Source organism: Rhinatrema bivittatum, chromosome 14 (genome assembly GCF_901001135.1).
Source record: "Rhinatrema bivittatum chromosome 14, aRhiBiv1.1, whole genome shotgun sequence".
In the NCBI taxonomy this organism is placed as follows: Eukaryota; Metazoa; Chordata; class Amphibia; order Gymnophiona; family Rhinatrematidae; genus Rhinatrema; species Rhinatrema bivittatum.
The window spans coordinates 13,858,476-13,872,210 of NC_042628.1; the positions used below are offsets into that span (position 1 = coordinate 13,858,476).

Below are 13,735 nucleotides of genomic sequence, written 5' to 3' on the forward strand. Positions count from 1 at the left end.
GTGTCCAGACAAACCTTTTGAATGTTCATCTATTGGCATTTAGAAGACTCAGTAAAACTTGACATTTTAGACGGGATTTGATTGGTATTTTGATATTCTTTGACAGATCTCTGATTTTGTGTTTTTAGTTGATTTGTTAAGTTTCTTGATCTTTTATGTTGTATTGTTATAGTTATTTGTTATCTTTTATGCACATGTCTATACTTTATTTTTATGCACATTATTGATATTTGTCTTATTTTGGTATTGTTTTGTTTTGTCATTTATATTATTTTGATGTAATACTGCTTCTACTTTGTGCTTATGTTGTTCTCTACTTTTTGCACTGTCATAAAGTAAATGGGTTGTAAAACTGAATGAATAAATACAAATAAAAATGCTTTCTCATGCTGCAAAATAAATATGGCTTAGCTTGGGGAATATTTATTCTTGCATATCATTTTTTGCACCCATTCGGATTTCACAGATAGAGGCTGTTTTGTATGTGCAAACTAACAAAGCCCCACTGGAAGGCTGGGTGACAGTTTGATGTGGAAGTGGAAGTAGGATAAGCATCTACGGTGTGAATAAAACTGTTGGAAATATTTTCAGCTAGTCACTGACACTACTGTCTTTCTGCAACAACAAGCAGTCAGGGAAACAGCAATTTTGTTTCAGGTGTTGACTAAAAAAACAAGCTGCTAATACAGTTACATTTCCGAATAATATGGAGAAGGGTGTTGCAAAACGTTTCATGGGTGTATTTTTTGACATCTGTGTTATAACTGCTCTGGAAGGCTTGGAGACTGGATATAGTGAGTGCCTCCTTCTATGGGCAGCTGTAGTGGGCTTCTCAGTAGGGTTTTTGGGATGTAAAATGACAATTGTAAGTATCACATAAATCATTAATATCCTGTCTTTGGTTTTAGGCTGTCTCCCCTCTAATGAAATATCTTGATGACAAATTAATTATACTAAGTGAATCATTAGTCAAGGAAAATCTATACAGGTAAGTTCACTAGGCTGCATATGTTACAAAGTCAGATCAGTTCATTATTTTCAGACTTCTCTGCCGTGGCGCAGCTAGGTGTGCATTCCTGGGGGAGCGGTGGCTGAAGAGGAAGAGGTGGTCGAAGAGAGGGCCACAAAGCTGCCAGGAACAGGACACCTGCAAGACCACCGGTGGACCCCATCCCACTAGTGACCAAAGAAAGAAGAGGACCCCTCTGGGAGAGAGCTGGTTCCCCTGCTTTGCCTCCATGCTGGCCCTATGAAATTCAAAACTTTGCGGCTAGCAGGTGCTCTATGCTGACCTTGCAATGCTGAAGATCAGCAAAGAGGAAGTGCTAGCCCTGCGAGTTTTGAATAGTGCAGGGCTGGCACATGAGGAGGAGCAACAGAGCAGGCTCCCTTTTTTTGCTCCCAATGGGGAGACTGCCTGGGTTTTGTGTGTGTGTGTGTCAATGGGAACTTGCCTGGGGATGTGTTTGTGTGAATGGGAGCTTGCCTGGGGATGTGTTTGTGTGAATGGGAGCCTGCCTACCTGGGGGAAGGGGGTGTATGTGTGTGAGAGAACATGTGGGAGTGGAGAACCTGTGTGTGTCTGTGTGTGAGTTGAGACAGAGAGTATGTGGGTATGAGAACCTTTGTGTGTAAGCATGTTGGAGTGACAGCCTGGGTGCATGTGGGTGTGAGAGATTATGAGAGTATGAGCCTGTGTGTGTGTGAATGGCAGCCTGCTTGTAAGAACCTGTATGGGTTTGTGTGTGAATGGGAATGGGAGCCTGCATGTGAGAGAGAGCATGCAAGAGCCGGTGTGGGGATGTGAACCTGTGAGTAAAAAAGAATGTAAGAGTGAGAGCCTGTGTATCTCTTTTGGGGGTGGGGCAATGGGAGCCTTCATGTGAGAGCTAGCATATGAGAATGGGAGTTTGTGTGGCAATAGGGAGCTTGCATGTGAGAGAGAGCATGTGAGAGCAAGAGCCTTTGTGTGTGTGTGTGTGTGTGTGTGTTTGTGGGAATGGGAGCCTGCATGTAAGAGTGAAAGCCTGTGTGTGTGTGTGTGAGGTGGGGCATGTGAGCCTGTATGCAAGAGAGAACATGTGCCCTGCACATGTACATATACCCATTCAATGAGAGTGGAAGCCTGTGTGTGAGAGAGAGCATATGAGAGAACGAGAGCCTGTGTATGTGTGTGTTTATGGGAATGGGAGCCTACGTGTAAGAACATGTGAGAGTAAGAACATGTGTGTGGGAGTGGGAACCAGCATGTAAGACAGAGCATGTGAGAGTGAGAGTCTCTGTGTGTATGGGAGTGGGAACCAGCATGTGTGAGACAGCATGTGAGAGAGATCAGAATGGGAACCTGTATGTGGCAGTGGAGGGAGTTTGCTTTGCTATCACTGAGGTGACACCAGAATTTGAATATATTTTTTTGCATGTCCTAGTTCTGTTCTGCACCTGTTGCAAATCGTCTTATGATGATTATTATAATTATTGCTGTTTTATTGTAGTTATGATATTCTCTGCATTTTTGGGAAAAGGATTCATAAAAGAATGCAATGATATTTGTTTTATTACATGATTGGATCTGATGTTTCTGTAAGTGTTCTTTATTAACTTTTTACATAATATTGTGCATTTATAAACTGTAATATAAAATAAATTAATACAGATTAATAAGGTATTTTTAATGCTGGTAAGTGCTTGAAATAATATAATTTAAAATATTTTAAAGTGTCACTCGTGATGAAACTACATAAAAATCCATTATCAGGTGTACTCTAATTATTTAACAGTAAGAGTAGAACTAGTAGGGCCTAGACCTGTATGTAAGTACCCACCCATGTTACTGGGTAACTTTGCTCGGATATTCAGTGCAACATAACCAGATATGCGTTCTGCTGAATATAGCTGGCTAAAGTCAGAGTCACCCCTCTGGCATGACCAGATAATTCCATCTGAATATCAGCCCTGCCCCCAGAATGCCCTGCACCTTCTTTTCCAGGTATATCTCCAGGTATATTCTGGCTGGGTATAACTTTGTCTGGTTTAGCCAGTCAAACCTCTTTCAATATTAACCCGATAAGCGACTTTATAATAACTGGGAAACAATGCACACATTTTAAGGATTATAGCTTTGAGTAGACTTGGATCATCAGTGAATTATTGACAGTCCACATAGTTGGAGAAGGGAAATCCATTTTCTGAAAGTATGAATGTAAAAGTGTACACGTGCTCCCTAGAAGGCGTAAATATAGTCGTGCATGCCTCACCAAGGTACACGTGGTCCCTCTAATTTTCAAAGCATACTTACATGCATAAGTTCTCTTTGGAAATGTGGCCTGAAACTGGCGAATACCCACGGACTTCAGCCCTACATGAGCTGTTAGAAAATTGGCCTCTTAAGGATTAATATTTTTGTAATTGGCTTCTTCCTTTTCTCCTTAGGGTACTTGAAGCTCTCTGGTGGTTATTATTGAAATTCATCATTGATGCCATGGATGCTAATAGGGGTGTACCTGTTGAATTCTACGGACGATTTTACTATACTTTGGAGGTTGGTATAAGACAAGCTCCCCAGAAGCTGAACCTCTCAGCATAACTCCCAAGTTATCAGCAGTTTGCTGGCGTTTCCAGCATTTGCAGCACGTTTGGAGTCTGAGAGGCAGCCCGGTGCACCTGAATTGCTGGCACAAGCATTAGATCCTCCTGCCAGCAGTGCCTCCAGGACCCTGCAGAATATGTTTTGGCACCCCTCAGTCGTCGGGGTACTCACCGCCACAATGAGCTGTGCGCCTTCCCCTCCTAGGTGCCCCTGTGCAGACGCAAACAGCGCTGCCCTAGCGCACACCCATTCAATGAAGAAATACAAATGCAAGCTGCCAGCCAGCGTCGGGAAGCCAAATTAAAATTAAAGATGTTCCCAGTGCGTAATAAAAGATTATAGATAGAGCTGCTTGTTTAATGTCAGCGTTTTCCCCATATCTGTTCTAGACAAATTTTCCATTTATTTAAAATCTCTGCCATAAGACCAGGGCTCTCCCCGCAGTGATTAAATATCCGCAGAAAGCAATTCATCACATATCTGTTGATACCTGCGGTAATGAGCAAACCACAATTGCTGGTTAAAGGACAGAGATACATTTTGATTATTCTTTCCTGACAGTGGATGCGCTGTAATTAAAACTGGTTAGAACAGCTATGTTTTGTGACTAAGTGACAGACATTTTCCTTTATACTATATTTTTATGCCTGTCTTAACTATGAAGTTACAGCTGAATATAATTTCCCCATGTTTAACTGTTTTTTTTCCTGTACTTCCCCATTGCTGCTTCTTGCAGGCATGCAATTGTTTAACTAAGCTTGTTCATGGACAGGAAACCTTTTCCATCTGCTTGTTTCCTCCTCGGAAAGGACTGTGATGTCATAGGTAGCAGACCATGACATTTATTTTATTTATTTATTTAAAGAATTTTTATATACCGGGGCACGTTAGAAACATCACCTCGGTTCACCGTGTAACATAACGTAGCAACAAGCTTTACAATAGTTTAATGTCTAACAGAGATTAATCTAAAGGGTAGGCAGGGTTATTAAGTGGGAGAAATTCGTGTTTTTAGATAAAGCAATTACAGACATCATTAAAGGACTCCGTCATGAGGAAAACAAGGCACATCTTATAGCTGAGTATTCTCATGAATAAGCCTCCAGACAGATGGCTGGAATTACAAGCATGCATGGACCTTCAAAACTGGAGAGAGGACGCTGTGCCTGTGTCCCTCCCTGTCTCTTCAGTGATGTGAGGGTTCCATGAGCTAGCATGGTGCCTCAGGGTTGTGTATCTGAGCAATAAACTCCAAAAATCTACTTCACTCCTTCCTACCTGCACTGATTATTTCCTTCTTACAGGCACTGGTTGAGTTCTTCCATGCAGAAGGGCAAGGTTTGCCTCTTGAATCTCTACGGAATGGGGATTACAAAGTAACTATAATTTTTCACCTCTATGAGTGGAATTTGATACTTTTGTATCACAGTCACCTCGAAAAGCTCTGTAAGATTCTCTGCATGCTGTTTTCTGTTGGTGATGGTGATTACTTGGAAAAGAAACAGAGAAAGGTGACATCTTAGACTGCAGAGTAAATTTGAGTCTCCAGATCTGGAGAGGTGGCAGATGAAATATTCAGATAAACTGGTATTTGAATAACTGAGCTTCCGCTGAAAGATGGTGGCTGTGTGGGGGGAATAAGGAGCAGTTTCAGGTAACAGAGTCTGGGGGGTGTGAGGATTAGCTAATCGAGGTTAATATTCCCTGCATTCAGATAAACTCCGTTGTTGCAGGAGACCCTAGCCATCATATTTGGGGTTCTTTTGCCTCTGGTGGGAGAAAGTCTTGCCTGATAACTGCAGGCTCTAGTTTTGCTTCTGATCTGGCTGATATCTCCCAATTACAGATATTAGAGGAAGAGCTGAGATTACATAAATGTTCTACCAGTGAGCTCATTGAACAATATTACTTGGACAAGCTGAAAGAACAGGTAAATATATTTTTCTGACTTTCGTCTAAAGCTGGTGATACTTTGTTGCACTATGTTGGCCATGGTGTCTTCTGTCTCTGGGAGACTGTTAGGTCAAGGGCTCTCTTGCTGCACTGAGGCAGTTTCTTGACACAGGACCTCAGTCTCAGAGATTACCTTTACTCATTCTTTTTAGGTTGTTTTTTTTTACTATCATTTCTTATTTCTTTCCAACCACACATGTACTGTACTCCTGAAACTGCCTCATAGCACTTACACCGGTCGGGTTTTCAGGATATTTCTAATGAATATGCATGAGATCTATTTGTATGCATTACCTCCTATGTAAGCAAATGCATATTCATTAGAAATATCCTGAAAACCTGACTGGCCGGGGGGCAAGGACCAGTTTGAGCACCCCCTGACTTGCACAAAGTCAAAGCATCCCCAAAACTGGAAATGCCAAAGAGTGATCAAAGCATATTAAAAAGGACTTTCTCCTGTTCTCGGTATGGAAAAATTATTTTTTTAATAGGGCCCTTAGATGCTTCTCGCTCAGACTCTGGGGCCAATGTACTAAGCTTCGTAACTATGGGATGGGGTTTTACATGCAAATTAATGGCTGATGTTAATGAGATGCAAATAAAGCACATGTCACTCCAGACAATAAAATATGCACTTAAAATTACATGCATTAATACAGATGGTATCACAAAAACTTTAACTTCCTTGAGGTGTAGTTACTGTGTCTCCACATTTTAACACACACATTTCTGCTGTGCTACATGGTGATGGGCTGTTTTGCATCTCATTAGCATAGTTTTGCATTAGCACTATTACAAGCAAGTTTATGAGCACTAACTGCTTGCAACAGATAACACAGAGACATTTAACGGACATTAGCACTTGTGTTACCGTTAACGTGCTTTAGTGCATTGGCCCCTGTCTGATTTACATATATTTTTATCTTCTGAAAGTCCAGGGTGAAGCAACCTCGGGCTTCATCTGAAATTCAAGGCAGCCGGGCAGCAAGGCCTGCTGCAGTGTGGCCTACATTAGGTCACCACATATACAGTTTTATTGTCGTATTATCCTAAGGACCGTGTGTGTCAAACATGTTTCCATTATGTATGTATTTATTATCAAACATTTGATAGGCTGCTTTTTTCCCCCACAAATGGCCTCACAGCAGATAAGTCTATTTTAATGGACTAACACATCCAATATCAGAACAATATCTTAGCAATAAAGGGAAGGAACTTTGTTCTTTTTAACAAAGCAGACTGAGGGAAGGTCTGGTTGAAAATCCCTGCCTTTGTATTTTTTTTTCTGGAAAGTGAGGAGGCAGGGTTCTAGCCAAATGGATAGTGAAACCTCACTCTGGATCGTGGGGGCCCAGCAGCTGAAGGCCCTCAGGTCAGCAGAGGTCAGGGAGATGGGGGAGGAAAGAGAGGCCATATATGTGGATCAGAGTTTCCCTAGGGTGGGGTCGGAAAATCCTTTGGATCCACAGCCATCCTAATTCCTCCCATATTGGATGTTTGCAGCCACAGCGTAATATCGCTTTCTGTCAGGCCGATACAGTAAAAATCGCGGCAGAGCGGGCGATTCAGTAAATTAATTTATTTAAATTAGAGCCCGTGGTAAAAAGAGGCGCTAGGGACACTAGCGCATCCCTAGCGCCTCTTTTTGGACAGGAGCGGTGGCTGTCAGCGAGTTTGCCAGCCGACGCTCAATTTTGCCGGCGTCTGTTCTCAAACCCGCTGACAGCCACAGGCTCAGAAAATTGAGCGTCTTGTTTTCAACCCACGAACCGCGGGCCCATTTAAAAAATTTTTTTTTTTTTAAATTTTTAACTATTTGTAACTTTTGGGACCTCCGACTTAATATCGCCATGATAAGGGGTAAAGCTAGCACGTCGAAAACGCACGTCCAAATGCCAGTTAACAGTGCGCTCCACTGGAGTTTACTGTACTGTATCGGCCCCTGTGTTAGGAAAAGAACAGAGGCAAAAATGTCCAGTGAAGGCACTAGGGTCCTGATTCACTAAAGCTTTACTCTCAGCTGAGTGAACTGGATCCTGTGTCGGTATGATGATGTATGTCTCTCTGTGTCGTTTCTAGACTGGCCATATCTCTGCATTAAACTATTAGCAGTGCTGCAAAATATCCATAAAATAGTGTCTTTTACAGGAAAAAAAAATCTCTCTTAGGAAACCTCAAAATCAATTCTGTAATGGAATGATCCATATTTTTCCAGAGGTCAGCGGAGCAGAATAAATATGGAAGAATAAGCATCAAGTGTTACTATGAAGCCTCCGAGCAGCGACTCTACGTCGAAGTCCTGCATGCAGCAGACCTCATTGCCCTGGACGCTAATGGTAAAAATACCAGTAAATATGAGAAATACCACGCTGTGCTAAATCACATGCATGAGATTAAGAAAGCACTGTAATCTGTTAGTGAAATTAGCTAAATCAGTTTTTGATAAGTTATTAAATGGCTAATAGAATATCCTCAGTCAAGCAGACAGCGATGCTGCAATAGGACAGCAGGAATCTGGAGAACTCCAAGCCATTTGCTTGCACTTTTCAGATGCCTGGAAGCCTTCCGTTTGATTCTACAGCTGCACATGAATTATTTGTACTATTATTACAACAGAAATAACAAAATGGTATCAAAATGTATAGCTACTATGAAAGGTTCACAAAGTAGACAGCTATGCAAAGTAAACTTTTTAAGCCAAAAATCTTTATTAAATCATCAATACATAACACATTACGTCATAAGATTCAGAACCTTAACTAATCCAAACCATATATGAAGTATAAGCCACCAACACCATCAAATCTACTAGATAAGGGAGCCCGGACCGACGTGCCGCAAATGCGCAGTAGAGAGCAACTCTACAGCGCATGCGCGGGCGAGCACGTCGGCCAGAGCTTGCCCATAACAAAAAATGGCGCTGGGAGGAGCAGCGGCAAGCCGCAGTAGCGGCACGCGCACGCGAGGGACCTCCCCCGAAGATCTTCCATTTGTGCTATCCGGAAGGGGAGGGGAGAGAGGAAGAGGGAGTGACTGAGGGGAGGAGGGAGGGAGACTAGAGGGGGGAGGTGGGAGGGAGAATAAAGGGTGAGGGGAGAATGAGGGGGGGGGAGGAAATGGACCGAAATTTTTTTTTTAATGTAGCCCGTTGTTACGGGCTTAACGTCTAGTATATATATAATAGATCAAAATACATATGTCGGACATGTACCGATAGGGACAAATATATTTATTTCTTGATTCTTTTAAAGTGCCAAATCAGAAAACAAGTCTGGTCAGAGCAGTGAAAGAAAAAAAAAAAGGGGAAAATTTTCCCTTTTTTAAATGTCTTCCCTTTTTCTTATTTTGGTAGTTTTTTCTGTTCCCTGTCCTGTGTATATTTGTGCCCTTATCAGTATATGCGGTTTTTTTTTAACATATATTCTGACATATGTTTTTGATATATTGTCTGTATATTTGATGGATGCAACATTCTGAAGGCTGTGTTTACTGTATACTTGATAAGGGTTTGACAATTGTTTGGTTTTGATTGTTAATATTACTACCCTTTACATAAGGCATGGGGGTAATCTGTACAGGCGGCAGTTACTATCATAAAAAGCCTGCTGGGTAGACTGGATGGACCATTTGCTCTTTTTTTTCTGCCGTCATTACTAAGTTACTATGTTTACTCAGGCAGTAGTAATCTAGTGTCACCGACCAGTACAAGCCCAGAAAGCAGTCATCTCTATGCAGCTGTTAAGTGTCCACCATTGTTGGCTTTTCTCTTGCAGGTCTCAGTGATCCTTTTGTCATTATTGAATTGTGTCCGCATCATATCTTCCCACTGGCTAAAGGGCAAAGAACACAAGTCAAAGCTAAAACACTGCACCCTGTCTATGATGAGCTTTTTCATTTGTAAGTGCCTGCATCTTTTCCCTTTGCTTAGAATTTGTCATTTGCCAAAAGAATCAAAAGTGAGTGAAAACATTTCACAGGCGAGTGTGTCACAGCCGAGGGAGATCTTTTGATTTGTCCATGAAATGTCCCTCTGAGCAAACAATAAATTCAGGACAACTTTATGGTCTCAGAAGCTCATATATAACAACATCTGTTGAAAATGCTTAGGGTGCCCTAATAAAAGACACCAGAACCTTCAAAGAGTCCAAGTTTGTCTTCATGGAAACCTGAAAATTAAAGACAATGTTATCACTGAAGTTCAGATTCCCTTCATGTTGGCCTGATTTTCTCTTAATTTCTTTGCAGTTCAGTGACATCAGAACAGTGCCGGAGAAAGTCGGCCTGCATTCTCTTCACAGTCATGGATCATGATTGGTTGTCAACCAATGACTTTGCCGGAGAGGCCATCTTGCCCATGAATGCAATCTGTGGCTTGAACAAGCCTCAGGTGTCTGGAGGCGTGAAAAATGTTCAACCAACAGTACTGAAACTGACGAGGCCAAAAGCCAATGGTAAGCTTTCCGATGTCGTTCTGTGGTGCTGTACCTTTTTTCTCTTTGATTGTCCATTGCTCCGCCACCAAGGGTAATATTGATTGCAAATTAACACAATCCCCTGCTTTATGCTTTAGCCAAGTGTAAGGCTGGTTTCCTATCTCACCTCCACAAAGAGGCTATTCCACGTGGCCACCACCCTTTCTCTAAATAAATATTTTCTTAGATTACTCATGATTTTACCCCTTTCATCCTCATCTCATGATCCCTTGTTCCAGAGCCTCCCTTCTGTTGAAAGAGGCCTGTCTCCTGTGCATTTTTTCTTTGAAGGTATTTAAATGGCTTTTATTATACCTTAGCTGTCTCTTTCCTCCGGGTTATTTATGTTTAGATCTTTGTCTTTATTATGAAAACCATTGCCCAGTTTAGGAGCTGCCCTCTAGAGCAGCAGGGCTGAGAAGCAGGGAAGCCAGGGTTCAAGTCCCATTGCTGCTCTGCTCCTCGCGACCTTGGGGCGAGTCATGTCACCCTCTATCGTCTCAGATGCAAAGTTATGGGGATCGCAGTCCCAGCATTCCTCTGGCTTAAGCAATGTGACAAGGCGATAGCCAAAGCCAGAAGAAGGCTGGCTTGCACAGAGAGAGAGGAATAACGAGTAAGAAGAAAAAAAAAAGGTGATTAATTGACCTTGGTGAGGCCTCACCTGGAGCCTGTATCTCAAAAAGGATAAAGATAGGATGGAGGCGGCCCAGAGAAGGGCGACCAAAATAGTGCAGGGTCAGTATCGAAAGACTTGTGAGAAGAGGCTGAAGGATGTAAACATGTAATGCCCTGGAGGAGAGGAGGCACAGGGGAGACCTTTCAGATACCTAAAAGGCTTCAATGATGCAAAAACGTCAAACCTTTTCCATTGGAAAGAAATCAGTAGAACTAGGGGGGGGTGTGGGGGGTGTCACAAAATGAAACTGCAGGGGGGGGGGGGAACTCAGAACCAATGTCAGGAAATATTTCTTCATGGAGAGGGTGGTGGACGCCTGGAAGGCCCTTCCGGAGAGGGTGATGCGGAAAACAGTCAAAAAAATTCAAAGGGGCATGGGATAAACACCGTGGATTTCTAAAGGGTAGAGGTTGGAAATAGAAAAAGGATGCACGGGGGTAATTTGCTGGTGCGGCAGGTAATACCCTTAGCAGAAGGCATGAAGATTACCTCCCTTAGGGGGTCGATTTTAAAACATCTGCAGGCGCATCCATGTGTGCGCGGTTCCCGGCGCACGCACACGGATGCGCCGATTTTATAACACGCATGTGTCGGCAGTTACTACCTTACGTTTGCTAGGCAGACTCTGGCTGGACCATTTGGTCCTTTTCTGCCATCCTTTCTACGTTTCTAAGCTACAGTCATTTGCTCAGAGGCTGAAAATACAGGAGTTAATAAGTTGTGGTAAATCCCATGGTAAAATAACGTAGGTTAGTATCTCCCAAAAACCACCGCTTAATGGCAGCCCCAGGGGCCTTAGTGGACAGAATAACTCTTGAGATGCCCTATTTCACATCCCTGCTGCAACATGAGGCAGCCAAAGAAATATGTAAACAATGTAATAAAGGCCCCTCCCCTTTGGTAACCAATCACACTCCCCCCCCCCCACCCAGTCCTTACCAGGCCTGCCTCCCCCTGGTAGCCTAGAGTACCCCCTATGGGAATGGACCCAGATGGCGCTGGCAGGCTGCGGTCCTACCATTGCCCGTCCCTTAGCTTATCCCTTGCAATATTCTCCATCTTAAATAAAGTTTTGCTTTTTTGCAAGTCCAGGACCCTCACCTTTTGAATGAAACACCTCTGCCTGTGTTCTGATCGTGAGCGACGCCATCCTGTGATCCTTGAATCCCCATTATAATATCAGGATCACTCTCAATTTATAAGCAGCAGGTCCAATATTGTCCCCTCGTGTGTCGGTTCTTTTACCACTTGCCTGAACCGTTCTCCCTGCAGCCAAGGCAGGACCTCCCTGCTTCCAAGAAGACAACATCCCAATCAGCATCAGGCAGATTGACGTCGCCTAGCAATAGCACCTCCCCTTTCATAGCAAGTCTGTAAATGCAGTCAGACATATATATTGGAAAATAGACTGCAGTGCCAGCCCAATTCTTTGGTTAGCAGTGCTTCATACAACTTCATAGAGGCTAACCCAGGTCCTCAGGAGCCACAAACAAGGCTGGTTGTCAGGATATCCACAATGAATATGCATGACATAGATTTGCATGCACAATGTCCATTGTATGTAAGTATATCTGATGCATATTGTGTCAAGTTGTAATGTGACTTTTGCTGCTGTTCTAATTAGGTTATGCACCTTTTTATTGTGAAGCTGCAAGCAACCTCTGTATTCTGTTTTAACAGGCTGAAAACCACTATAGAGTGAATTTTGTATTCACAAAGTCTGGTATTAAATCCAAGTAATAATAATAGTGAATATCCTAAAAGCCAGGCTTGTTTGTGGCTTTTTTAGGACTGAATATAGCCAACCCTAACATAGGGGTCGGGGGTCAAGATTTGGGTATTTCACTTGGGCTGGTACACGGCTTGGCATCCTATGAAGGATAGGTACAGTTTATCAATAACGGGGGACAAAAGAAAACTCTTCTGCCCTGCACTCGTTATCCGTTCTATACTGTGTCTGGAGGCCAAAGAGGAACGCCAGCAATAAAAAAAAAAACAAAACATTTTAAATCGCTCTCGCTGTTTTAACTGATTTTTGTTTGTTTTTCAGTGAAATCCATACTGAAGATGCTAGATGGAAGAATGGACAAAGAAGCCCAGGATTTTGTGAAAAAGCTGAAAGAAATGGAGAAATACATGGGAGAGGAGGAATAAGGCATACAGGGTAGCACATGCCATTCATTAAGAAAAAATAAAAATTAAAAAAAAAAATTTTTCATTTGGTATCCTGAAATGTTCGTTATCTATTGCTGAAGGAACGTCCGTTTATCAGACACAAACGTTTTCCACAGCTTCTTCGACGAAGTGATTGTGATAAGGTTTTTAAGTGCTATCATTTAATTTTACAAGCCTTCTTCTGTTCCCACTGCTACCCGATAAAAGTAATGTTTTAGTGTCAGCCTTTCGCTGGACGTTACAAGTGGAGCCTGGTATTATCGTTTCTTTTGTGTTTAACATGATTTACGCTTCATCAGAATAAGCTTTCGACGGGGATTCCTGCCTATCGTTGTGTGTATAATCGATGTGATCCGGATAGCAAAAGCCAAAATCAAGATGTCAACTTTACCGACCGTGGAATGCCCTTGCCTCCGGCCAGCGCGTGGGAGCTCCCGTTTTGCACAACGCTGCAAGGCTATCTCCGTGACACTACTGAAGTGTTGCTCAGTTCGACTTTCTGTCCCCTCTTGAATGAAATTCAGCCAGCCCTTAACCCCACCTCTATTTTTCTATCAGTCCTGATGTCATTTCAGTGTACCTGATGTTTGAAAAACGTTGTTTACCTGAAGAATTTGAGTGAGGCGCAGTAAAGTACATTTTACATGTTTGATTACAATGTTTTATATTTGTATTTTACATCTAATAAAATGTGAAATGCCAAACTCTGTTCCTTAAAGATGGCACCAGTGGTGTTTTGTCGCTTCTCTCTGTACAGCACAGGCCTTACGTAGTATGCGGGGCTACACAAAGGCTACCCTGATGCAGAATTCGATCATCGGCGTCAGCAGTAGGCCGAGTCATAGTTATTTCTTAAGTACACTTCTTTGC

The 13,735-nt window shown here is 42.6% G+C and overlaps 1 protein-coding gene across 2 annotated transcripts in view; it reads left to right on the forward strand.

Moving 5' to 3' along the window:
- The window catches only part of BAIAP3 (BAI1 associated protein 3), a 152,129-nt gene extending 138,536 nt beyond the window's left edge, over positions 1 to 13,593 (forward strand). For both annotated transcript variants that reach the window (XM_029577623.1, XM_029577624.1), the window contains 8 exons: positions 909 to 988; positions 3,430 to 3,538; positions 4,891 to 4,962; positions 5,433 to 5,516; positions 7,755 to 7,875; positions 9,313 to 9,436; positions 9,785 to 9,990; positions 12,741 to 13,593. In XM_029577623.1, coding sequence (XP_029433483.1) covers positions 909 to 988; positions 3,430 to 3,538; positions 4,891 to 4,962; positions 5,433 to 5,516; positions 7,755 to 7,875; positions 9,313 to 9,436; positions 9,785 to 9,990; positions 12,741 to 12,844 — 900 coding nt within the window. In that variant the 3' untranslated portion in view covers positions 12,845 to 13,593. The remainder of the gene's footprint in view (positions 1 to 908; positions 989 to 3,429; positions 3,539 to 4,890; positions 4,963 to 5,432; positions 5,517 to 7,754; positions 7,876 to 9,312; positions 9,437 to 9,784; positions 9,991 to 12,740) is intronic.
- Positions 13,594 to 13,735: the final 142 nt, after the last annotated feature.